Below are 27,144 nucleotides of genomic sequence, written 5' to 3' on the forward strand. Positions count from 1 at the left end.
GAAAAGTTACTAGAAAATTTACCTTGATTAAAACGTCACTAGAAAAATCCCTAGATTAAAAATTCACTAGAAAAATTTCTTAGACAAAAATTACTAGAATTTATTATTCGACAAAAGTTATTAAAAAAGTTCACTGAGTCAAAAAGTTACTAGAAAAATTCCCTAGACAAAAGTCACTAGTAAAAATCCCTAGAATAATTTTTTAAAAATAAAAACTTCGAAAATTGCCAAGTTTTTGCAGAAAAATCTGCAACCCGAGAAAAATTTTATGTTACACGAGTTTATTATTTTTATGTATTTGCATCACTGATAAAAATTTTTAAATTTTTATATTCAAATTTATACTTTTCTTGTATCAATAATAATTACATTCCAAATTTAAAAAAAAAAAAAAAAAATTTTCAATATTTAAAATTAAAAATTTCATATTTATTTATTAAATTTTGATCCTAGAGCAAGTGCTCTAATGACTATCGTAATTAAGTACATAATTACATATTATCAATATGATATTAATTATTATATAGATATGATATTAATTAATAGAATATGATAGATTAATTATTGATACCATTTAAATCTTCATAATTTATACGTGTACTTTATAATACTATTTTTCTTGTATACTGTGGCCATTTGGCCATACTGCCTTGGCATTGAAATTAAATCTATATTATTAAGAGAATAAGCAAAACTTTTGTAGCCAGTGTATTAATATGATAAATTGGGTTTTTATCGTTAAATTTGGTATTATTGGAAAAGTCTTGACCTGGAGTTGTGCCTTTTCAAGATTTCATATCATTCTCACCAATAGTCAATTTATGATTATAAGTATTAGGCTGCATTCGAAAATACTCTATCTCTAGATAGATAATTAAGAAATGACCTTGTATCTCGTGAACTATTGACATTTTTAAAGATATAAACTCATCCCGATGTTTCACTCATCAAGACCTTTCATTTGAGTACCTACATCCATTTTTCATATATTTTATATATTTATATATATTATATATGAAAAATATATCAAAAATGCAAGTGGGTACTCAAATGAAAGCTCTTGATGAGTTTAACATCGCGATGAGCTTATATCGTTAATATATATATATATATATATATATATATATATATATTACATAATTAAGAAATGACCTTGTATCTTGTGAACTAATGACATTTTTAAAAATATAAGCTCATCCTTACATTCTACTTATTAAGACCTTTCATTTGAGTACCCACATGAATTTTTGATATATTTTTTATATATACATATATGTAATATATATAAATATATGAAATATATGAAAAATTGATGTGGGTACTCAAATGAAAGGTCTTGATAAGTGTAACATCAGGATGAGCTTATATCTTTAAAAATGTCAATAGTTTACAAGATACAAGGTCATTTTTTAATTAATGAAGATTATTTGAGCATATATTTAATAATTTCAAAAAATTTATAACAAATAAATGATGGCAAAAAAAATTTTCAAAACTAAAAAATGCAACTTTTTAAAAATAACTTTTCTTTTAAATTTTATAACATATATAACTTTGATATATTTTCATATATAAATATATATAATATATATTTTAAAGATATAAGCTCATTTTGATGTTATACTCATCAAGAACTTTCATTTGAGTACCCACATCAATTTTTCATATATTTTTGATATATACATATATGTAATATATATAAATATATAAAAATTTGATGTGGGTACTCAAATGAAAGCTCTTGATGAGTGTAACATCAAAATGAGCTTATATCTTTAAAATATATATTATATATATGTATATATGAAAAATATATGACCTTGTATCTTGTAAACTATTGACATTTTTAAAGATAAAAGCTCATCCTGATGTTACACTCATCAAGACCTTTCATTTGAGTACCCACATCAGTTTTTCATATATTTCATATATTTATATATATTACATATATGTATATATAAAAAATATATGAAAAATGCATGTGGGTACTCAAATGAAAGCTCTTGATGAATGTAACATCAATATGAGCTTATATCTTTAAAAATATCAATACTTAAAAAAGTACAGTGCAATTTAACAAAAGTCATTATTTAATAAATTCTAGTAAATAAGTAAATAAATAAATTTAAGTATTAATCTGGTGCATGAAAATTCGTTAAAAACATTTCAAGGAAGTATGTAACATAAACAAACTCACAGTACCTTTCTTTCCTTTACTCTCTATTCCATCCTTCGTATCCCTTCCACTCTCCTACACTCTCCCCCCACTCCCTCACCACTACCTTGTGCAGTACAGTACCTTCTCTCGTTTGCTACATTATTTACGCCTGACACTCTCAACTTTCGACAAAAAATTCAAGTTCAGTTAGCTTGATATTATTTTACAATCAAAATCGGACGAATTTAGTGTCATTTAGTGTTTCTTAACCTCTCAACCGGATCATATGTGTGTTAATGGTTTTATAACGAGACAAAAAATTTTTACGTATTATTAAATCTATTAGCGAATAAAAATGTAATAATTTTTTCATTTTTATTCCTCGGAAGATTAAAAACTCATCAATAACTTTTTTTTCTTTTTTTTAAGACAAGTTAATCGAGATGTTAAATTATTAATATATATATTTTGTGAATTTTATTATTATGAGATAAAGTAGCTTGTTAATAAAACCGTCAGAACATGTGAAGGAAAAAATAAAATTACAGATGAAACAGAATTAAAAAAAAAAAAAAAATATATAAAATATGCTGAGAATTTAATCTTAAATATGTTGTAGTGACGCGGATTAATTTCATTACACCTACGCTGTATGCTAATTTATTTTCGAGGGTTTAAAATTTTCTTAGCAAAAATCAATTTTTTTGTCGTTTTTAAAGTTTAAAACAAAATATTAATTTTTAATTTTTTTTAAATTTAGTTTAAACGCTTTAAAAAAAGAAATTCAATACTAATTTTGTTTTTATGACCCAGGACACTTGAATTATACAAAAAACGCTTAATTTTTATGAGGCTTAAATTTTGTAGACTTATTTTTTTTTTATTAACTAAAACATCTGAAATTTTAAATATTAGAGGAGAAATTTAAACCTTACTGTAAAATATATTTTACTTTAATTAAAAATTCAATTTAGGAATTTATGGATTTATATAGAAATTTATACAATAAATTTAGTCTTATTTGTTGTCTTAAAATCTATCTTACCCCCATGAAAAAAAAAATATATGTCGAAATATATAAAAAATATATTTTACCCGAGTAAAAATGAAATTATTATTTTTTACGGAAAAATAATAAATTTCGTTCGACCGCCGCACCACCGCTGCACGACCGCCGTTTGGCGGACTATTACGCCGCACGCTAAAAATTTACTCCCCCTAGCATCGCCGCACTACCGCTGCACCACCGCCGCACCAATGCTAAATCATACCTACAATTTCACAAAAAATGGTATCATAATTAATTTATCACGCAATAATTAATTAATAAATAATGCGACTAGAAATCTTTATGTAAGACCTATTGATCAACCTCCTTTTAATCGAATGCCTAATATTAAAAAAATTTTTTAAATCAGGCCAAAGCACCGCGAAATTATTGATTTTTAGTCGTATTGTTGATGTAGATTTTTAATTTCGTCCTCGGGTTGCACAGAAGCGGTACGCCTATTGAAATACTCTGAAAGAATTTTAAAAATTGAACTGTGATGGGATTCGAACCTGGATCGTCTGCATGGAAGTCTCGAACATTGCCAACTGCACTGCAAGCCATACTTAACTTAAAAATTTAGTTAAGCTATTTGAATGATCAACGAATATATTATTTCAATGTATATACCATCAAACAGTGGTATGGTGCGGCGGTGGTGCAGCGGTGGTGCGGCGGTCGAACGAAATTTATTATTTTTCGTCAAAATTAATAATTTTATTTTTACCCGGTCCCGTCACAGCTGTGGTGCGGCGGTGGTGCAGCGGTGGTGCGGCGAATATCAAGTTATTTACTTGTCTCGGCGCTGGTGCGGCGGTAGTGCGGCGAATAGATAAATTCTTTACTTGTCACGGCGGTGGTGCGGCGGTGATACGGCACTTGTAAAATAACCAAAATTTCCACGGCTGTAGTGCAGCGGTGGTGCGGCGCTTAAAAAGCCGTGCAGCGGTGTTGCGGCGGTGGTGCGGCGGAATTCTGTTTTTACTCGGGTATTTAAAATATATAAAATATATATGAAAATCGGCTAAAAGTTAGTTATCAAAAAAATATTTACTATACATAATTTATATATTTTTTACAGATTTTTAATATATTTAAAATATATTTTTTATGTATTTCGACATATATTTTTTTTATATATTTTTTTTATGGGGGTATTCTTTGTCTTGAATTTTAGTCTTAAGATTTGTCTTATTTTTTGTCTTGAATTTTAATCTAATAAGAATCTACCTAAGTGTGATATCGAAAATAAAAAAAAAGTTTGGAAAATCCAAAAGTGCACGCCTCATAACGCTCATTCATTTTTTAAGAAATAAATTAATTGTGTAATTGGTTAAAGAAAAAAAGTTATAATTAAGTCATTTCTTACAAAGTATTTTTTATTTCTTTTTTTTAAATATCGGCGCCCTTTTTTCTTGTCATATGCGCACGCAGTCTAAAAAAATCTAGCTTGATCAAGTGGCGCCATAGTTTTCTCGTGACAAATAAGAAAAGTTCATTTGGCTTTGTACGGTTGTATCGTAATGAATTTTAATAAAAATTCAATTAAACAAAAAATACGTAAACTAGGGCACTGATATTAAATACGGACCCAGTTCATCGAATTCTTAAACTAATAAAAAAGGTCCGGTCTTGAAATATCAATTTGTTCGGGAGTAATCGTTGGTACATCCAAAATGGGGTGACATCCGGACGTCCACGTAAAATTTTTTTCAAAACGTTTTTTTTTTTTCAAAATAGCAACATGAAATGATTTTAGAAAGTAAAAGATGGTTTAATTTAAGTGTTTTTTTGGTGTACATCAACTTATATCTATATATATATAGGAGACTTTCTATAGATATAGATACACGGAAAGAAAATTGAAGGAGTTTTTACTATTTTACTATTGTAATTTTTACTAAATAAAATAGTAACGGTGGACTATACTTCTCATTTAGTAATTTTTACGATCTACTATTGTAAATTTTATCCAACAAATAAGACTAGCAAGAGTCTTAAAAAGTCGAATACTATAGAGCAAATTATACAATATGTGTTTGTGAACTTTACAATTCAACTATTGTAAAAATTCACAGTTGGTTTTTTTAAAAGAAATATTAGAGAGGGAGAGAGATAGAAGGTTGGACTAATTGGTACCTGTACAGTAATCGAAAAAAGAAACCGACATTTTCGTGTTATCTGGGAATCGAACCCAGAACCCTGTGCTGGTAGCCAGAGACTCTTCCTCTACGCTATCCGAGGTAAACTAAGACCCTTATCATTTAACATTTACATAAACTCGGAGTCTAGCGCTGTCACGGCCATCACTCACACTAATTGAGAAACATTCCAATTCAACTATTGTAAAATTTGCTATAGTTCTATTGGAAAGATACAGAGGCAGCACTGGAAATTTTCATCTCTTACTTTTTACAATAGTAATATCGTAATTTTTCATGAGTAAATAGTATTTTTTCTTCTAAAATATTTGACAATTAATAGTAATAAAAGTATAGTCCAGCTTTACAATAGTTGTATCGTAAATTTTCCCAGAAATTTTTTCCCGTGTAGTCACTCATCACGATATCTCTGGAACTGTAAGACCTAGAGACTTGAAATTTGGCAGGAATATTCCTTTTGCCAAGTAGAGGTCAGCTAAGAACGGATTTCACGAAATTCCACCCACAAGGGGGGTTGCGGGGGTGTTCACGAAAAAAAATTCATATTTTTCAATTATGGCTTTTAATCGTTCAAAACTTGGTCAGAGTGTTTCAAATTACATTTAGGCCTGTTTTGAATTCGAATTCTGTGACGTTCCACCCCCCTGGCGTGCTCGTGCGTGGGCGTCAAATTAAGAAAAAATTCGTAAATTCAATCTATAGCTATTAATACTTTGAAACATGGCCAGAATGCTTTTTGGCGTTTTTGAGTTGTTAAGAATAAATTCATTAAATTCTACCCCCACATGTCCGTGCGTGGGCGTAAAATTAAAAGAAATTGTACCTTTTAATCTATAGCAGCTAAAGGATTGAAACTTGGCCAGATTGATTTTTTTGGAGTTTTTGAGCTGTAAAGAATGAATTTTATGAAATGCCACCCTCACAAATCCTTGCGTGGGCGTTAATTAAAAAATTATAAAATTCAATTTCTAAAGGATAATAAGAAGGCATTAAATATAAAAAAAATTAAAAATTTTTATATAAGGTAAAAGCCCTAATAGATGATCATGTACCATTATATGATCACTCCGTGTATTTGTATACGTACACAGAAATAAAATTGAAGGAGTTTTTACTAATTTACTATTGTAATTTTTACTAAATAAAAGAGTAACGGTGGACTATACTTCTCATTTAGTAATTTTTACGATCTACTATTGTAAATTTTATCCAACAAATAAGACTAGCAAGAGTCTTAAAAAGTCGAATACTATAGAGCAAATTATACAATATGTGTTTGTGAACTTTACAATTCAACTATTGTAAAAATTCACAGTTGGTTTTCTTAAAAGAAATATTAGGGAGGGAGAGAGATAGAAGGTTGGACTAATTGGTACCTGTACAGTAATCGAAAAAAGAAACCGACATTTTCGTGCTATATAGGAATCGAACCCAGAACTCTGTGTTGGCAGCCAGAGACTCTCCCTCTACGCTATCTGAGGTAAACTAAGACACATACCCTTTAACATTTACATAAACTCGGAGTCTAGCGCTGTGCACGGCCATCACTCACACTAATTGAGAAACATTCCAATTCAACTATTGTAAAATTTGCTATAGTTCTATTGGAAAGATACAGAGGCAGCACTGGAAATTTTCATCTCTTACTTTTTACAATAGTAATATCGTATTTTTTCATGAATAAATAGTATTTTTTCTTCTAAAATATTTGACAATTAATAGTAATAAAAGTATAGTCCAGCTTTACAATAGTTGTATCGTAAATTTTCCCAGAAATTTTTTCCCGTGTAGTTAGATAACAAAATTAATATTTTTCGCGCCTGGCGTATATTGTACGCCACGCGAAGCGGGCGGGTAACGGCTAGTCATTGTATAAGTGTAATATGGTTGTGATAGAGGCATTTAAAGATCACAAAATTGCTTGAACTTGACGAGTCGAGTATAAAGCACAACCTCACGCGCTTCGCGCTATGAGGCGTGCAATAAAGGTTATTAGGTAGTATTAAGTCTAGTTGTGAGATGCTATGTCTGGATTGTAGGTGTGCAAGAGAGAAAGAGTGAGAACGAGAGTATTGACGAAAACGTAGGTATGATTTTTGAGAGATGCAAGCGTAAGTACAAGGAGTGAGGAAAGGGATTAGTGCCAAGGGTCAGTTGACCTGAGTGTGAAAGTTAGTTCTGTATGAGCATTTGAAAAACACGTGCCGTTTTCTTGTAAAACATTGTTTTTAATAAACTTACAATCATTTTAGACCCAACTAATTATCACTTAGAATTATATAGGATTCAATGTAAGAATTCATGGATTTATATAGAAATCTCCATCGGATGGTATGGGTACATGGATTGAAAAGTATAAATTCACATAAAATTATCTGTGTACCCAAACCTTCCTATGTAGATTTCTATATGAATCCATAAATTCCTTGTTGGATTCTCTGAGCAAAAATAAATCCCAGTTAAAAAAACTTTTAGTTTTATATTTAAGATATTTTGTTCTCAGAAATCTCTTATTAAAAAAAAAAAGATTCAAAACGATTCAACTTGACAAATATATAGATATACATTTTGCATGGGTTGAATCGTTTTAAATATTTTTTTTTTTTTTTTTGTAATAAAGGATATATATTTTAGAAAAATAGTATATTTTATTAGTTTTGAAATGTGAAAAACACATTTAAGGCACATTTGTGCATTTAGAATAAGAAAGCCTATAAAGGCTTGATTTTATGACCTTAGGTACTTGAGTTATACAAAGGACTTCTTATCTTACAATGTATACAGTACAACCGAATATTACGGTGTTAGTTAAGAAGAAAAACATGTGTTTTACTAAGGACAAGGAAAATACAGAGGGTTAGACCTCAATAAAATAGTTTTAACATTATAGTTAGTCTGCGACTAAACTCTGTTAAGTAACGACATTTCTCTACACGGTGAGAAATTTCCATTATTTTTTATTCTGCATGGATTTTAGATATTACAATGGTGCATATTACTAGTGAACCTTATTGACTCAGAATAAAATTTTACAATGGCCCATAGTAATTTCCGAAACAAATGAAATCAGACATAGTAAATGGTAGAAATTGAAATGTACCATAGTAAAATGAAATATGCAATAATTTAAATTTCCGAATGTACTATAGCAAAAAAAATAAGAAAACGTTTGTAAAAAATAATTTTAGAGTAAAAATGTTTTTAGCAATCAAAAAATATCAAACCAAACAAGATTTTTTGTTTGCAATAATTTTTAAAAATATTTTTTAAAATATAGTTTTTATTTTTTTTTTCATTTTTAACAATGAACGTAGGATTTATTTTGGCAGTTAATTTTATTATGAATAATTATAAACACAATATATAACTTTTAAATTATTTTTTATTATTATTAGAAGTGTCGGTTGCAGGTTAACCATCAAATGTTTGTTTTCATTTTAATTTTTCACGGTAAATTATTAAATATTTTATTATTTATGAATCTTACAAATTTTCATTAACTATTCATGTGTTGATGGATTTATAAACTAATATTTATTTAAAACTTAATGTTTATTGCAATTTTCCTAACACCGTTAACCACTACTGATAGCGTCTGTAGACTTATGTTGACAAAACAAAGTAGCACGAAAAAATGAAAGAGCGCGCGTCGCGACTGACGCGCATACGTTTACTATGGGACATTTGAAAATTTCATAGTCACAATTTTAAATTTAAACCGAGTACACGTGACTAAATGTGAAACTTTTTTATAAATTTTTATTGTCGACTGAGCAACAGAAATTTTACTATGAAACTATAATGAAAAGTTTTAAGCACACTAACAGTTTTTGTTCTGTCAGTTTACGAAAATTTTTTATATATGTTTATGTAACAGTTGCATGGTCAAATTTACTATGGTCCCTAGTAAATATTGATTGGTACAATATGATATTCTTAAATTTTTATGGTAATATTTTGAATTGAGTCATTAAGGTTCAGTCTTATTATGTATGCATAGTAAATTTCTACAGAAATTTCTCACCGTGTAGATATGATTCTTCTAAAATAAAGATTTTATTTGAATCACGGTATGTGAATAATAATATTTTATTTTCTCATTATTTATTGTCAATCTTATTCATAAATTCCTACATTTTTTGCGTCAAAATCTATTTTATTTTTTGTGTTGAATTTTAGTCTTATTTTTTGTCTTAAATTCCCATAAAAAATTCAAATTGTATTCTGTAGACGGCAGCATCGTAAAAATCGAGATACTGAAAGTCTAGTCCTGGATTACGATGTTACTATAGTAATTTTTCATAGGATTTTTTTTCCGTGTAGGTGCATAAAACTGCATTAATGACGTTTTTGAGCTCTTCGAGCTCAAAAATACAATTTATGTGTTATTTTGAGCTCTTCGAGCTCAAAAGTCTGATAGAAGTATCATAGAACAATATTTTTTAAATTTTCAAACCGGACTAACTTTTAAATGAATCAACCGATTTTCACGCGGTTGGCAGTATTTGACGCAATTTTTTTAGTTTCATGAAGAATCTTCAAGTTTGAATTGATAAAACTAGAAAATTTGGAGTAATTCCAAAAAAACACTTTTTTTGGTTTTCTTTCGTTCATGATATTTCTTGAACGAATTGACCAATTTTGACCGGCTTGACGGCAATCGACGTAATTTTTTCATGCTAATAGCTGATTAGTTTTTGAAATCGATCAGTGCAGCCGTTTAAAAGTTATTCCAAAAAATGTCGGAGTTATGTTAAAAAAACACTTGTTTCAAAATATTTTATCGAGGATATCTCTCGAACCAATCAACCGATTTCCACGTTTTTGGCGGGGATCGACGCGGTTTTTTAAGCTCTGAAATTATTCTATATCATCAAAAACGATCCGACACGGGAAAAAATTTCTGGGAAAATTTACGATACAACTATTGTAAAGCTGGACTATACTTTTATTACTATTAATTGTCAAATATTTTAGAAGAAAAAATACTATTTATTCATGATAAAATACGATATTACTATTGTAAAAAGTAAGAGATGAAAATTTCCAGTGCTGCCTCTGTATCTTTTCAATAGAACTATAGCAAATTTTACAATAGTTGAATTGGAATGTTTCTCAATTAGTTTGAGTGATGGCCGTGCACAGCGCTAGACTTCGAGTTTATGTAAATGTTAAAGGATATGCTTCTTAGTTCATCTCGGATAGCGTAGAGGGACAGTCTCTGGCTACCAACACAGAGTTCTGGGTTCGATTCCCAGATAGCACGAAAATGTCGCTTTCTTTTTCGATTACTGTACAGGTACCAATTAGTCCAACCTTCTATCTCTCTCCCTCCTTAATATTTCTTTAAAAAAAACCAACTATAAATTTTTACAATAGTTGAATTGTAAAGTTCACAAACACATATTGTTTAATTTGCTCTATAGTATTCGACTTTTTACGACTCTTGCTAGTCTTATTTGTTGGATAAAATTTACAATAGTAGATCGTAAAAATTACTAAATGAGAAGTATAGTCCACTGTTACTATTTTATTTAGTAAAAATTACAATAGTAAAATAGTAAAAACTCCTTCAATTTTCTTTCCGTGGAGAAGAAATGACGAAGTTATGTCAAAAAAACACTTTTTTCGGTTTTCTTTCGTTCACGATATCTCTCGAACGAATCAACCGATTTTGACCGGATTAGCGACGATCGGCGTGGTTTTTCAAGCTTAAGGGCGGATTAGTTTTTGAAGTTGATCGATAGAGCCGTTTAAAAGATATTCTAAAAAAAACCACTTTCAAAAATGATTTTTTTCTTATTTTTTTTGAGATTTTTCAAAATTTCTCAAAATCTATCGGTCCGAATCGGTTCAAATTCTCAGGAAATATAAGTTTGAGGGAACTCTTTAGAACGCCGTTTAGTACGTTCCGATCGGTTAAGTCGTTCAAAAGTTATAAGCGAGTCACATAGTCACACACACACACACACACACACACACACACATACATACAGACATAGTGACAACCTCGCGGGGATAGTCAGGAAAGCTTCCTAGGACCTCAAAACGTCGAAATATGATAAAAACTCGATTTTTGTAAAACGGGGTGAAAACAATAACTTCCCGATTTTTCAAAATCTTCGATTTTCTTAGCGGGAAGTTAAAAAATTAATAGTTTGTCGTACATCTTATATTTCAAGAGCAACTTGATCAATCGAGTTTACGGTCGAAGCAAATCTGAATTTCAGTAAATTTGTAGCACATCACGAAATATTTTCTTTTTTTTTATAACTTTTTTTCAGAGAATTATTTGGCCTCAGCATTCTATTGTAATTTTGGTACCAATGTCAATATTAAAATTATATTGAACATATAATTTAAAGTATATTTTAAATTATACTAAAAAATACATTGTTCTTATACTATTGCACGACTCATGATGCGAAGCATCAAAGAGTGCTTTACGATCGAAAAATTTTTTTCGCCTCATTTTGGCGGCTATTTTTATTATTATAGCCTTGTTAGTTCACGGAATCAAGATATTTTGCATACTATTGTCGAGATAATTTAATGGAGATTAATTTCATACTTTTTAAAAATTGATTTACTGCAATAGAATTGGAAAAAAACACCAAAATAGGTCAAAAAATTTTCCTGTCCGTCATGTGTGAAACCCGAAAACACTAACTTGTGAAAAAATCCATTATTTGAGTTAAATTTTTTTTAAAAAAATTCTAATCGACGATTGTAGGTCACTGAATGCGAATGATTAATTAATTCAGTGTCGTTTAATTGCAATTAATAAAAAACGAAAACTACAAGACTGTATATCTATATATATTGTGACGTTATTTTTTTGACCGGGGTCTATTTAAAATGAACGTCACTAGCGCCAACGGATTTTTTGTGATTTTAAGTCGATATTCCAAGGCCAAAATTTTATAGAAAATAATTGAGAGGATTAAAAGTGAGTCTTTAGCGAACCTTCAGCGAGTTCATAGCGAGTCTTTAGTGAGTAGAGTCTGAGTGTTGATGCCGAGTAACGAGGAGCTACAGTTTTAGTGTGAATTTAGAGAGTTAAAGTTACAGTTGAGATTTTGAGATTTTTGAGATTAGTCAGTTTTAGAGTAAAGTTTTGGAAAATATTGAGGTTGAGTCATTTAAGGTTTTTATTGAGTTATTTTGAGTTTTGAATTTTGAGTTTTGAGTTTCGAATTTTAAGTTTTGGGTTTTGAGGCTGCAGAGTATGTGGGTAAATCAGCGTTACCGTGGAGCGGGACTATAAGTCACCCGGTTTCGGTTGATGCTAGACGACAGTCTAACCCTTTGAGACTTCCAGGTGGAATGCCTAGGTCTGGTTGAGATGCCAGCGCTCTGATGTAGAGGAACATGACGAAAGCATATGGGATCAGTTTGAGTTACGTTTACGTTTACGTTTTTCGTTAAGTTTTTGTTACGTTTAAGTTACGTTTTTGATATTTTAATTTTGAGTTTAAGTTACGTTTTGAGTTACGTTTTTGGTTTCGATCCCAGCAGTAGTCAGTTCCCGGAGAGCATCCACTAAAGGAATATCCGTACTCCGAGCCTCAATTGTTTGATTTAGAGATTAAAATGTTTATGGGGATTAATTGAATATAGAAATTTTAGTTGGGAGTGAGTCACGTTTAAGAATACTTGGGTTTTAGATTTTGTTAAAGATAGTTGGATTTTAGATTTTGTTAAGCAGAGTTGAGTCTTAGACCTCGTAGAGGACAGTCGAGTTGGAGAGTCGCCTCTGATCACTTCAAGTGATCGGATGTGCGTATTATTGCAGCTACAGGTTAAGAGTTTAGTCTCTTGCATTTTAGTTTACGTTACAGAAATGAATATAGTTATGAGGTTTATTTAAGTTAGTATAAAAAGTTACTCAGCATCGGCATTGTTTATATCAGGTATGATTTTAGTTTATTTATTGTAATTTGAGCGTTAATAATTTAGTTTTTGGTCTTGAGATCTCGGATAGTCTCGTTTATAGTAAACTTTTGTATTATAAAGAATTTAGAGTTTTGTTGATAGATTTAATTGAGATTGTTATTCGAGTCATTAAGATTTATTTATTTATTTGTTTTATTTTATAAGAATAAGGTACTGTAACTTGGCTATAGCGTTGATATTGTTAGCTATATCGTTCTAGTAATTTTATATGGATTTGAGATTGAGTTTGTTAATTAAGTTTACGGTTTACTGAATAAATACCGATTTTGTTTTAATGATAAATTTTTAGTGTTGCGTATAAAATTATTACAATTATGGATCCTCTCTAACCGAACCACCCCCTCTCTCCACAAACCAGCACACTGAGCGACCCCGAGGTATTCCGTTGTCTTTCTGATTTTTGGTCTTTATTTTGTTAAGTTTTCTGTATTTTCGATTTAGTTTACGTTTTAGCTAGTTTGATAATTTCTAGCGAATAAAAATTATCTAATTACGTTTGAGTTTAAGTTTGAGTTCTGATATTGTTTGAGTTTGCGTTTAAGTTTAGCTAGTTTGAGAATTCCTAGCGAATAAAAATTCTTTACGTTCCGTGTTCACTAGTTTGGTAATTCTAGTGATTAAAAATTACCTGGCGCCCTATTTTATCGAGACTAGAGACCAAGAATCGGAAAGATAACGAAGTATAATCCAGATTTTATTTTTAGAATTAAGTTTAGTTAAGTTCCCGTATACCCCCCTTGAAAATTTTGGGTTATAATATCCATGTAAAATTAACATGGATGGTGATATATCTATATCTATAGATATTATGTACATTTTATTCCACCAGGGGCGCTTGTGCAGTACCTTCCTACTACAGCTGTTTTTTCGGCAATTAATTTTGAACGACTTAAGTTTTTTTTTTTTTTTTTATATTTCATAATTAAATGAGCATTATGAGTCGTGCACTTTTGGATTTTCCAAACTTTTTATTTATAATATAGTGTTGATTATACCATGTACGATATATTTAATCATATATAGCTGAAAATATAATTGAAATATATGTTATGAGTATAACATCATTACATAATACTACATATATCTTTATTGTATATATGAAACGGCAAAATTTTGGATATGGGTCCTTATATAATCACATATATTTTTATATATGTAAAATATAATTTTTTGTATATGATGAAGGATACATAACTTTTTCATGCGGGTTCATACATTCCTACATCGAATTATGTAGATTCTATGCCACCTATATAATAAATCTTATCTCAAGTGAATTCTTGCAGATTTTCATACAAACCTCGAGGATCTTTTTGATAAGATATACTTGAGTGTCTGAAGAATGTATTATCAATTGAAGATTTAGAAAAAAAAAAAAAATTTGTCAGAAGTGGGATTCGAACCCACGCCCTCATAGAGGACCAGAAGCCTCAGCCCCACCTGGTGGAGAAGGTTTGAACCTTGAGTCTGGCGCCTTAGACCGCTCGGCCATCCTGACATTAAAAATTTTGCTGCTAGATTACATTATTCAACTTACGGACAGCCTTTTCTTGCATTTCTGCGATTTTTGCATTGCAAAATTTAGGTTTAAAATGATTTTGGCGGGAAATTTGATTCTCTATAAGTTTAGTGACCTTGAAGTTTTTTTTAGGGTGCTTAGTTATAGAGATAATGGCAGTTTTTAGATTATTTGATGGTCTATATTGACGAATTGGGATCGTGTTAATGGAAAATGATCCATATTTACTAAAAACAAGATTTGGCGTGAGTTTTAAGGATCTTTTTTGTAGAAAATTTAATTTTTGATAGGATTAGTTTGAAAGGTTTTTATGTAATTTGGATTGATGAAAAATATAGAGCATTTTAGAAATTAATGGTCGTAAAAAAACATAAAATGTTTTATTGATAAGCCACCCTGAAGAAAATAAATCATAAAATAATAAATATTCAAAATAAACCGAGAATACGACCACCAGTGTGTAATTTATATATAAGGTGTGTTGTAACGATAAATATACTTGACGACGTGTGTTTGCTCGGAAATCGCACCTTCAACAACTTTAACACACTCAAAGCGGCTAAAGGGAGAGAGAACTTGCATGAGAAAAGTTGAACTATAACAAAATTATCATAAAAACAAGTGGTTAAATGTAATTTTATATATTATTATATTATATATCGCGTGTATTTGTTTAATGCGACACGCGATGCGACCATTCACGTTGGACTACTTGGGTCTTATTCGTAATAACAGTCTCTGAAATAATTTTCTACTCGTTAATTTTTTAATGAAATTTTTAAATTATCTTGTAGTTTAATCATCTAGAAAATTAATTCTGGTAATTTTTTGTAAAGGAAATTTTTTTAGTATTTTCTTCTAGTAACTTTTTAATCTAGAGATTTTTAGTAATTTTTTGATCTAGGGATTTTTCCTAGTAACTTTTGTTCTAGGGATTTTCCCTAGTAATTTTTTGTTTTAAGGATTTTTCTCGTAAATTTTTCATCTGGTGACTTTTCTAGTGATTTTTAATCTAGTGACTTTTCTAGTAACTTTTTCATCTAGTGACTTCTAAATCTAGGGAGTTTTACCAAGTAACTTTTGTTTTAGCGACTTTTCTAGTAACTTTTTCATCTAGTGACTTTTCTAGTAACTTTTTAATTTAAGGATTTTTTTAGTAACTTTTTGTTTTAGGAATTTTTTCTAGTGACTTTTTTAGTAACTTTAATCTAGGGATTTTTCGAGAAACTTTTAAATATAGTGATTTTTCTAGTAACTGTTTAATTTAAGGGTTTTCCCTAGTAACTTTGTCATCTAGGGATTTTTACTTAGTAACTTTCAAACTTTCAGACAAGCCTGTTATGAGTTTTTGCTGAGTGAAGAGAATGTTTTTGATGGTCTTTAGAATTGATGGATGATGGGACGTAATAGCTAATGTAATTTAATAATAATGATTTGTTATAATTTGTTTAAAACTGTTTTACACTATTGTATGAAAATTTTTGTATTTATCTTGGAGGGCCGCAAGGAGTCTTGACTCCATGGCCTTAATAAATAAATAATAATAATAATAATAACTTTTTGTTTTAGGGATTTTTCTAGTACCTTTAATCTAGTGACTTTTTTAGTAATTTTTTAATCTAGTGACTTTTCTAGCAATTTTTGAACTAGTAACTTTTTTTAGTAACTTTCTAATCTAGGGACTTTTCTAGTAACTTTTCAGTCTAGTAGTTTTTAATCTAGTGATTTTTCTAGTAACTTTTCAATCTAGGCCTTTTCCCTAGTAACTTTTTGTTTTAGGGATTTTTCTAGTAACTTTTTCATCTAGTGACTTTTTTAGTAAATTTTAATCTAAGAAATTTTCTAGTAACTTATTAATCTAGGGACTTGTTAGTAACTTTTCAATCTAGTGACTTTTTTAGTAACTTTTACTTTAGTGATTTTTCTGGTAAATTTTGAATCTAGCGTTTTTTCTAGTAATTTTTAATCTAGTGAATTTTCTAGTAACTTTTTGATCTAGGGATTTTTTCTAGTAACTTTATAATCTAGTGATTTTTTTTAGAAACTTTTTAATATGGGGATTTTTTCTAGTAACTTTTTAATATGGGAATATTTTCCAATAACTTTTTAATCTAGGGATTTTTTATAATAACTTCGATCTAGCAAACTTTTTCCAGTAACTTTTGAATTCTATAAAATTAAAAAAATCTTCCAAAACTTACAACATTATCCTGTTTGGAAACATCAGCTCCATGCTTCAGCAGAAGCTCAACGACTTCAAGATGTCCTTCAGCGGCGGCTTTTTGCAAGGGAGTAACTCCAGTCTGTAAAATAAGGAATGAGAATAAAATAATGAAAAAACTGTGATCGACTTTTCCTACTTAATTAAAAGGGATTTATTTAGTTGCTGGGAACTGGGATAGCTATTAATTAGGGCTTGTAGCTTCAATAAATAAGGAATTATTTGATAAAAGAAACCGAACTTAAGACATTTACGAGTGTAAATCTAGTTTTGTTTATTTATATAGTGGTCACGTGGCCTTAAATGGTACTTGCGACAACGAATGTACTGACATCATTATCTGTGACGTTTCGTTGCAATTAAATGGTAAATTAACAGTGAAGCAGTGTCTTAAATGCTTTATTTGACAATTTTTTATAGGAAAGTTTTTAAACAATGATCAGATCAAAACCAGTTATCATGTCCTAAAAAATGACCATGTCGTTAACAATGAACAAATCTTAGGCAGTAATGAGACGCTAAACATTGATCAAATCCCAATTTTGATCATGTCTTAGACAATTATCAGATTCTGAAAAATGATCATATTTAGAACAAAGATCAGATTCTGAAAGATGATCTTATTCTAAGTAATGACCATATTTTAAGCAATGACTATCTTAAGCAATAACCATTTTTTAAGCAGTGATCAGATCCTTAACTATGATCAAATTTTAAACTATGATCATATTTTGAACAATGATTAAATCACACCCTCAACAAACATCACATCCTAAACAATGTTCAGATTCTAAACAATGATCAGATCTTAATCAATGATCATATTCTAAAAAATGATAAGATTCTGAACAATTATCACACCTTGAACAAAGATTAAATCTTGAACAATGATCACATCTTGATCATATCGTGAACAATAATTAGATTCTGAACAATGATCATATCGTGAACAATAATTAGATTCGGAACAATGATCATATCTTGAGCAATGATCACATCTTTAACAATGATCAGATGATCACATCTTTAACAATGATCAGATGATCACATTCTGAACAATGATCACGACCTGAACAATGATCACATTCTGTACAATGATCACAACCTGAACAATCATTACATCTTTTACAATTTTCAGATTCTGAACAATGATCATATCGTGAACAATAATTAAATTCTGAACAATGACCACATCTTGAACAATGATTATATCGTGAACAATAATTATATTCTGAACAATGATCACATCGTGAACAAGAATTAGATTCTGAACAATGATCATATCCTGAGCAATGATCACATCTTTAACAATGATCAGATGATCACATTCTTAACAATGATCACAATCTGAACAATGATCACATCCTAAACATTGTTCAGATTCTGAACATTGAGCAGATTCTGATCATATCTTGAACAATGATCATATCCTAAACAATGTTCAGATTCTAAACAATGATCACATGTTGAACAATGATCACAGCCTGATTATACCTTGAACAATGATTAGATTCTGAACAATGATCACATCTTGAACAATGATCATATCCTAAACAATGTTCAGATTCTAAACAATGATCACATGTTGAACAATAGTCACAGCCTGATTATACCTTGAACAATGATTAGATTCTGAACAATGATCACATCTTGAACAATGATCATAGCTTGAACAATGATCACAACCTGAATAATGATCACATTTAAGCAATGGTCTCTTCCTAAACAATGATCACATTTTGAACAATGATCAAATCTTGAACAATGATCACATTTATACCAAGTGGACTTAAAATTTTCATTCAACAGCCATTAATTCTTAAGATTGAGAAATCTATTAATTTTTCTAATATCATTAAAGAAGAATTGTAAACACTTAATAAAAGTTGTTTGAATTTCCAGTCCATTAATTCAAGTAGATATTTTAAAATTCAACTTACTATAGACCCAGTCATCATAATACCATTAATAATATTACACATTTAACCTTGGGAATCTCCAGCTTCTTTCCTCTTAAAATCCTTATATTTTTTGCGACAATTTTAAATAATATTATTGTTATTATAATTATCACTCACTATTTATTTCGTCGCGGTCATGGAAAGTCCTTAGTCTTTAATAAGCTGCCATCATGGACAGATTAAAATTGCCACTTACAATTACTTTCACAATAATTATAGTTTCTAGTGTTACAATTTTTGCACGTAAGTTAATTATAATAATTTTTATTAATTGGGTATTTGAAAAATTATTTTCAATTTTTAGAAAACGAGAGGAAATTTGACTGTACAAGTCCAACTGGACTTCAAGGACTTTGCATAAATATTGCAAACTGCCCGCCATTGGTGAGATTAATTAAAACGGTGCCACTTTATCAGAAGGATGTTGCTTATCTTCGTATGTCACAGTGCGGTAAAAGTTCTAATAATAAGCCAAAAGTTTGTTGTGTACCAGATGATTTTTAATAAAAATTTTTTGTAATAATAATTCTTGTGATTATTAACTTTCATTTTAAACTCTGAAAAGTGAAGATTTTTAATAAAGAAACTATTGAGACTAGGAAAAAATGTTTCAAACAAAAATTGTAGCTGTGATTCTCTTCTTTAAGAAGAATTTTAGCCGGTGCAGAAATTTTAATTAGGAAAAAAGTTATGAGTGATTTAGTAATGAGCTGGAAGTTTGAATTAGTGACTCGTTATGAATTTTCAATAATTTATATCTTGGAACTTAGTGGGTTTGGAAGAAAATTTTTGGGATAGAAATTGTAGATACTGGTGGCCTCTTTGCAACAAAATTTTCCCGGTTTCTTAATTATGATTAGGAAAAAAGTTACGAATTTTTAAAATTCACCCTCGGAGATGCAAATCGCGCTCGCGTTCAAGGTCACTTACCTTCTAAATTAAATATCTCAGAAACTAATTGTCGGAACTGGGTACTATAAAAGTGAAAATTGTACCTCGAAGTGTCCTCTTTGATGTAAAATTTGTCTGGTGAGGTAATTATAATTAGGATGAAAGTTATGAATTTTTTAAGTAACAAAACACGGTAAATTTACGAAAAAAATCGGTTTTTCAACGCGGGGGCGCTGAAAACTTTAAGAAAAACTGTCGAAATCGGAAAAAATCATAGTGGGTTTTAAAGCTGAGACTTTAAAGATTCTAAAAATCCCGGCGAAGATATAAAAATACTTCGGCTAATTACTATAATCCTTTGGCAAAGTTTAGAAAAGTCATTAAAATAGAATTTAATAAACTTTTGCTCTGATCCTCTCCATAATTACCTCTAATATGAAGTATCCCCCGCATTCTCGTTCCGAAATCTCGCTTGGAGTCAATTAAATACAGCTTTTGCTGAAAAAAAAAGTGCCCACGTGCCTCTTACGAAGTAGCCCACAATTAATTTACACCTAGCCAATAAATAACAACCTTTTTTATAGGATCTCTTATGTTTCTTCTACTCTCCACTATCAATTGGACACGTGTAATTTGTCGTAATTACTAGAATCTCGATCCAACCTCCATCGTTATTTAGCTAAATAAATTCTAGGCTATCATCGTCCACTCACCTTCAATTATTCGGCTTATGATAGTAAATAATAATTACAATTAAATTCGCTACAAGTTTACCTGCTACAAAAATTATCTATATTATTAAAAGAATAAGAAAATTCTCTATATCTAGATACATAATTAAGAAATTACCTTGTATCTTGTGAACTATTGACATTTTTAAAGATATAAGCTCATCCTGATGTTACACTCATCAAGACCTTTCATTTGAGTACCCACATCAATTTTTCATATATTTCATATATTTATATATATATTATATATATGTATATATGAAAAATATATCAAAAATGCAAGTGGGTACTCAAATGAAAGCTCTTGATGAATGTAATATCGGGATTTGCTTAAATCTTTAAAATATATATTATATATATGTATATATGAAAAATATATCAAAATTTAATATGGTATTAAATTAAAAAAAAAAAATTATTTTTAAAAAATTGCGTTTTTTAGTTTTGAAAATTTTATTTGTTATAAATTTTTAAAAATTATTAAATATATGCTCAATTTATTTTCATTAATTAAGAAAAGACCTTGTATCTTGTGAACTATTGAAATTTTTAAAGATATAAGCTCATCCTGATGTTACACTCATCGAGACCTTTAATTTGAGTACCCACATCAATTTTTCATATATTTCATATATTTATATATAGTATATATATGTATATATGAAAAATATATCAAAAATGCAAGTGGGTACTCAAATGAAAGCTCTTGATGAGTGTAACATCGGGATGAGCTTATATTTTAAAAATATATATTATATATATGTATATATGAAAAATATATCAAAAATGCATGTGGGTACTCAAATGAAAGCTCTTGATAAGTGTAACAACAGGATGAGCTCATATCTTTAAAAACGTCAATAATTAAGAAAGTACAGTGTAATTAAATAAAATTCATTATTTAACTTTTTTTAATTTTGTCCCACGAGTAAAAAAAATTTTTGTTGAAATTTTTTCGACAAGATTGATGGGTCTAAAAAATTTTTTTCAGCTTAATAAATCAATATAAAAAATGTAAGAATAAAATAAAATAGTTTTTTTTTATCTCAAGTGTCTGAAGAACTCGAAGAATAAAAATAAAAAGATTTGTTGAATCAACGGATTGACTTTCGACATCGATTGTACGAGACTGAAATCGCATACGTGCTCGGAACAATGATACCAGTTTGACTGGTAGCCTCCATCTTTGTCTGGCTAGTGTAGCGGTATTGTATATTGTAGAGAGGTTGTATGTAGCGAGTCTGTTAAAAGAGAAGAGTTTAAGAGCTGGGAGTCACAACAGTTCAGTAAACGATACGCATACAGACAACACAACCTTGCGTGGAATATAATACACTGCTGTGCAGTATACTCGTGAGTAAACAGCGGTAGGGAGGGGGTAGCGCGGAAGAGTGAAGAAGGAGTGGGGAGAGCGGCAGAGAAGTCTTATACACATCGGGTATTTCCATGTGCGTTTTATGTTTCCTTGTACTAAGTATTATTATATCATGGCTTCTATGTAATTTTTTATACAAGTTTGAAAAGTTTATAAAGGTAGCCTAAACTTTGCCAAAGGATTAGAGTAATTAGCCGAAGTATTTTTATGTCTTCGCCGGGATTTTTAGAATCTTTAAAGTCTCAGCTTTAAAATCCACTATGACTTTTTCCGATTTCGACAGTTTTTTGTAAAATTTTCAGCGCCCCCGCGTTGAAAAACCGATTTTTTTCGTAAATTTACCGTGTTTTGTTACTTAAAAAATCCATAACTTTCATCCTAATTATAATTACCTCACCAGACAAATTTTACATAAAAAAAAACACTTAGAGGTACAATTTTCATTTTTATAGTCCCCAGTTCCGACAATTAGTTTCTGAGATATTCAATTTAGAAGGTAAGTGACCTTGAACGCGGGCGCGATTTGCAGCCTCCGAGGGTGAATTTTAAAAATTCGTAACTTTTTTCCTAATTATAATTAAGAAACCGGGCAAATTTTGTTGCAAAGAGGCCACCAGTATCTACAATTTCTATCCCAAAAATTTTCTTCCAAACTTATTAAGTTCCAAGATATTAATTATTGAAAATTCATAACGAGTCACTAATTTAAACTTCTAGCTCATTACTAAATCACTCATAACTTTTTTCCTAATTAAAATTTCTACACCGGCTAAAATTCTTCTTAAAGAAAAGAAACACAGCTACAATTTTTGTCTAAAACATTTTTGTCTAGTCTCAATAGTTTCTTTATTAAAAATCTTCATATTTAAAAAGTTATCAACTCTTACCAAGTTATAAATAATAATTGCAACGAAGAAGTATCTCTCGAACGGAAATGGGTGACAGGTGCTTGTGCAGATGTTTCCTCAATTATTCTCTTGATTTTCGCAAAAAGCAATCTTCAGACCGTTAATACAAGATTTATCCTAATCAATAGATGAATTATTTTCTATTTTAACTCGTCAAGAACTCAAGAGTTGTCTTGATACTTTAAAATAATGATATTATTGATTTATAATTATATATATTATTTAAGTGGTTAATGGAAAACATTTTTATCGGATCAGCAAAGGCGTTGCCGCAAAAACTGGAACTTCTTTTTCAGACTCGTCTCTAAGACGAGGAACAACCTCAGTATGGAGAGTATAAATAACGAGGACAAGTATCACACGACAACTTTTAAAATGATAGACTAGTTTTTCAATTTAGTATCCCTTTTTTTATAAAATCCGTTCACTTCTTCGATTATTTTTATTTTTCTTCGAATTTATTTCCAGTTTTATTTTTATTTTCAATAATTGCACTAAATCTATGAATATATGCATGGAATGTAATGTTAACCCAGACAATGAGCATGAGTGTGTTTCTCTCCCATGAAATTGCCGGTTTATGGTGTCGGAATAAAATCCCCGACCGTGACCTTTTATGTGCACTCCTACGCTTATTATTATTTATTACAATAAATAATAATAATAAAATTTAAATAGAAGGTATGGAGAAAAATTATCGAAAGTGAAATGTGCAAAGAATTTTAAGAAATTCCAAAAAAAAAAAAAAAAAAAAATAATTTGTGGCCGACCGTGACAGGATTCGAACCTGCAATCTTCGGATCCGAAGTCCGACGCCTTATCCGTTAGGCCACACGGCCTTGTTGGGGTAGAAGCTACCCCTTGGGCTGATAACTGCTAGACAAGGTTGCTATTGATTATTTAAGACACTGTTTTTATATCTATACCTTTGTGTGTCCCTTTGAGTGTAAATGTGCGTATTTTTTAACGTATATTATTTAGCTTGTTCTTTATTTATGTAATAGTATGTTACTTTGTTTTTTTTTTTTTTATTTTTTTTTTTTATTGTTATTTTTAAGATAACTTTGTTCAAAAGATTGTATTTTTATTACTTTGTTTCTTTGTTTGTATCCTTGTTTCATTAATTTTCTTGTTTGTCTGTTTATTATTGTATTTGCAAATTCTTTGTGATATTTATTTATTTTTTTGCTAAGCTTGCGTCTATATTTATTTGATGCCTGGTTTGTTCATTAGTTACTTTGTTCACTTATGCATTTGTTTATTTGTTATTTTGCTCATTTTTGTTTTTGTTAATTTGTTTGCTTGTTTGTTACGTTGCTTAGTTTATTACTTGGTTTGTTTATATGTTATTTATTTGTTTGTTTGTTTGTTAATTACATTGTTTGTAACATTGTTCAACTATCATACTTTGTTCGATAATATCATATTATTAATATGTTATTTCGTTCACTTGTTTGTTTTTTTTGTTTATATGCTATTTTGTTCGTTTGTTTGTTTTTTTGTTCAAATGCTACTTTGTTTACTTGTTCGTTTGTTTGATTGTTTGTTAGTTACTATGGTTGCTTGTAAAATTGTTCAACTGTCATACTTTATTAAGTCATATGTAAATTTTTTCGCTTGTTTGTTTTTTTGTTCATATGCTACTTTGTTCGTTTGTTTTTTTGTTCATATGCTGCTTTGTTCGTTTCTTTGTTATTTTGTTCACTTCTTTGTTTGTTTTTTCGTTATTATGGTTGTTTGTAACATTGTTCAATTATCATACTCAGTTCAATCATATGTAACTTTGTTCGATTGTTTGTTTGTTTTTTACTTTGTTTGCTTGTCACATTGTTTAAATAGTTACTTTGTTTGTTTTTTTGTTCGTTACTATGGTTATTTGTTGCATTGTACAATTATCATATTTTGTTCGATCATATGTAACATTGTTCGTTTGTTAGTTTGTAAGTTTGTTTGTTTGTTACATTGCTTAAATGGTTACTTTGTTCGCTTGTTTGTTTTTTTGTTCATATGCTACTTTGTTCGTTTCTTTGTTATTTTGTTCACTTCTTTGTTTGTTTGTTCGTTATTATGGTTATTTGTTGCATTGTTCAATTATCATACTTTGTTCGATCATATGTAACATTGTTCGCTTGTTTGTTTGTAACTTTGTTTGTTTGTTACATTGTTTAAATGGTTACCTTGTTCGCTTGTTTGTTTTTTTGTTTGTTTGTTAATTTGTTTGTTTTTTTGTTCGTTACTACAGTTATTTGTTACATTGTTCAAATATTACTTTGTTCAATCACATGTAACTTTGTTCGATTGTTTATTTATTTGTTACTTTGTTTGTTACATTATTTAAATGGTTACTTTGTTCTTTTGTTTGTTTGTTAATTTGTTACTTTGTTTGTTTTTTTGTTCGTTTCTATGATTGTTTGTTGCATTGTTCAATTATCATACTTTGTTCGATCATATGTAACTTTGTTTACATGTTTGTTTGTTTGTAACTTTGTTTGCTTGTTACATTGTTCAAATGGTTACTTTGTCTGTAAATTTGTTCAATTTGTTACTTTATTTGTATCATGCTACTTTGTTCGCTTGTTTAATTTGTTGCATTGTTTGTTCTTACATAACTATGTTCGCTTGTTTGTTTGTTTGTTCTTATAATTTGATACTTTGTTCACATGTTACGTTGTTTTTATCATGTTATTTGTTTGATTGTTTGTTCATCTGTTTTTATTGCTTAGTTTGTTTGTTACTTTGTTCTATTGTTGTTCACATGTTACTTTGTTCCATTGTTTGTTTTTTTTTTGTTCAAATTTCACAAATTACATAAAAAAAGACAAAATTTTGGCTTGAACATCCAATAAATCTTTCTCTATCAATTCCCCCCTCTATCAGACACCTTGAATATCTCAAATATCAAGCCTCGTGCCTCAAACAAAAAAATCGCTATTTATAGCAATAAATATTCATATAAAATTACCATAAATAAATTAGTAGTTTTTTTATATTAATTACCGAGATTAGAATCGCAATAAATTTAATCGCTCGGTTATTTATTGACTCAACCTTTATTAAGATTAGCCCGCAATCAATTAGCAGGATTATCATAGCTCATGTTTAAATCAGAATTTTAAATATTAAATATTAAATCTTTACTTACGTTGTCCGGAGTATTGACATCTTGACCATGTTTTATGAGAATTTCACAGGCTGGAACCTGTCCAGAGGCCGCAGCGATGAAGAGCGCCGATCGGCCATGCTAAAAAAAAAATTAATTTTAGATTAGAATTTTGAATAATAAACTAGCAACCATATAAATAAATAAAATTTTGCTTTGTTAAATAATGAACTTTGTTAAATTGCACTGTACTTTCTTAACTATTGACGTTTTTAAAGATATAAGCTCATCCTGATGTTACACTCATCAAGAGCTTTCATTTAAGTACCCACATGTATTTTTGATATATTTTTCATATATACATATATATAATATATATTTTTAAAATATAAGCTCATCTCGATGTTACACTCATCAAGAGCTTTCATTTGAGTACCCACATGAATGTTTGATATATTTTTCATATATACATATATATAATATATATAAATATATGAAAAATTGATGTGGGTACTCAAATTAAAGGTCTCGATGAGTGTAATATCAGGATGAGCTTATATCTTTAAAAATGTCAATAATTCACAAGATACAAGGTCATTTTTTAATTAATTAAAATAAATTGAGCATAGATTTAATAATTTTAAAAAATTTATAACAAATAAATGATGGCAAAAAAAATTCCAAAACTAAAAAATGCAATTTAAAAAAAAAAAATTTTTTTTTTTAATTTAATAACATTTAAATTTTGATATATTTTTCATATATACATATATATAATATATATTTTAAAGATATAAGCTCATCCTGATGTTACACTCATCAAGAGCTTTTATTTAAGTACCCATATGTATTTTTGATATATTTTTCATATATACATATATATAATATATATTTTTAAAATATAAGCTCATCTCGATGTTACACTCATCAAGAGCTTTCATTTGAGTACCCACATGAATTTTTGATATATTTTTCATATATACATATATGTAATATATATAAATATATGAAATATATGAAAAATTGATGTGGGTACTCAAATTAAAGGTCTCGATGAGTGTAACATCAGGATGAGCTTATATCTTTAAAAATGTCAATAGTTCACAAGATACAA

The 27,144-nt window shown here is 29.2% G+C and overlaps 1 protein-coding gene, 1 long non-coding RNA gene and 2 other non-coding genes across 5 annotated transcripts in view; 1 reads left to right on the plus strand and 3 right to left on the minus strand.

The window, feature by feature from the left end:
* Positions 1-27,144, minus strand: part of LOC123271778 (ankyrin repeat domain-containing protein 6) — a 56,247-nt gene that overhangs the window by 13,208 nt on the left and 15,895 nt on the right. For both annotated transcript variants that reach the window (XM_044738194.1, XM_044738192.1), the window contains exons 3-4: positions 26,073-26,171; positions 17,045-17,146 (exon numbers count right to left, since the gene is read on the minus strand). In XM_044738194.1, the coding sequence (XP_044594129.1) occupies positions 17,045-17,146; positions 26,073-26,171 (201 nt within the window). The remainder of the gene's footprint in view (positions 1-17,044; positions 17,147-26,072; positions 26,172-27,144) is intronic.
* Trnal-caa lies at positions 14,707-14,822 on the minus strand. Its single transcript has 2 exons — positions 14,785-14,822; positions 14,707-14,751 (listed from the first exon to the last, which is right to left on the minus strand). It is a non-coding gene; the product is annotated as a tRNA-Leu (tRNA).
* On the plus strand, positions 18,565-19,551 carry LOC123271784. Its single transcript, XR_006510953.1, has 2 exons — positions 18,565-19,268; positions 19,330-19,551. It is a non-coding gene; the product is annotated as an uncharacterized LOC123271784 (long non-coding RNA).
* On the minus strand, positions 23,697-23,769 carry Trnar-ucg. The gene has a single exon. It is a non-coding gene; the product is annotated as a tRNA-Arg (tRNA).

The sequence above is a fragment of the Cotesia glomerata genome, linkage group LG9, assembly GCF_020080835.1.
Source record: "Cotesia glomerata isolate CgM1 linkage group LG9, MPM_Cglom_v2.3, whole genome shotgun sequence".
Classification (NCBI taxonomy): Eukaryota; Metazoa; Arthropoda; class Insecta; order Hymenoptera; family Braconidae; genus Cotesia; species Cotesia glomerata.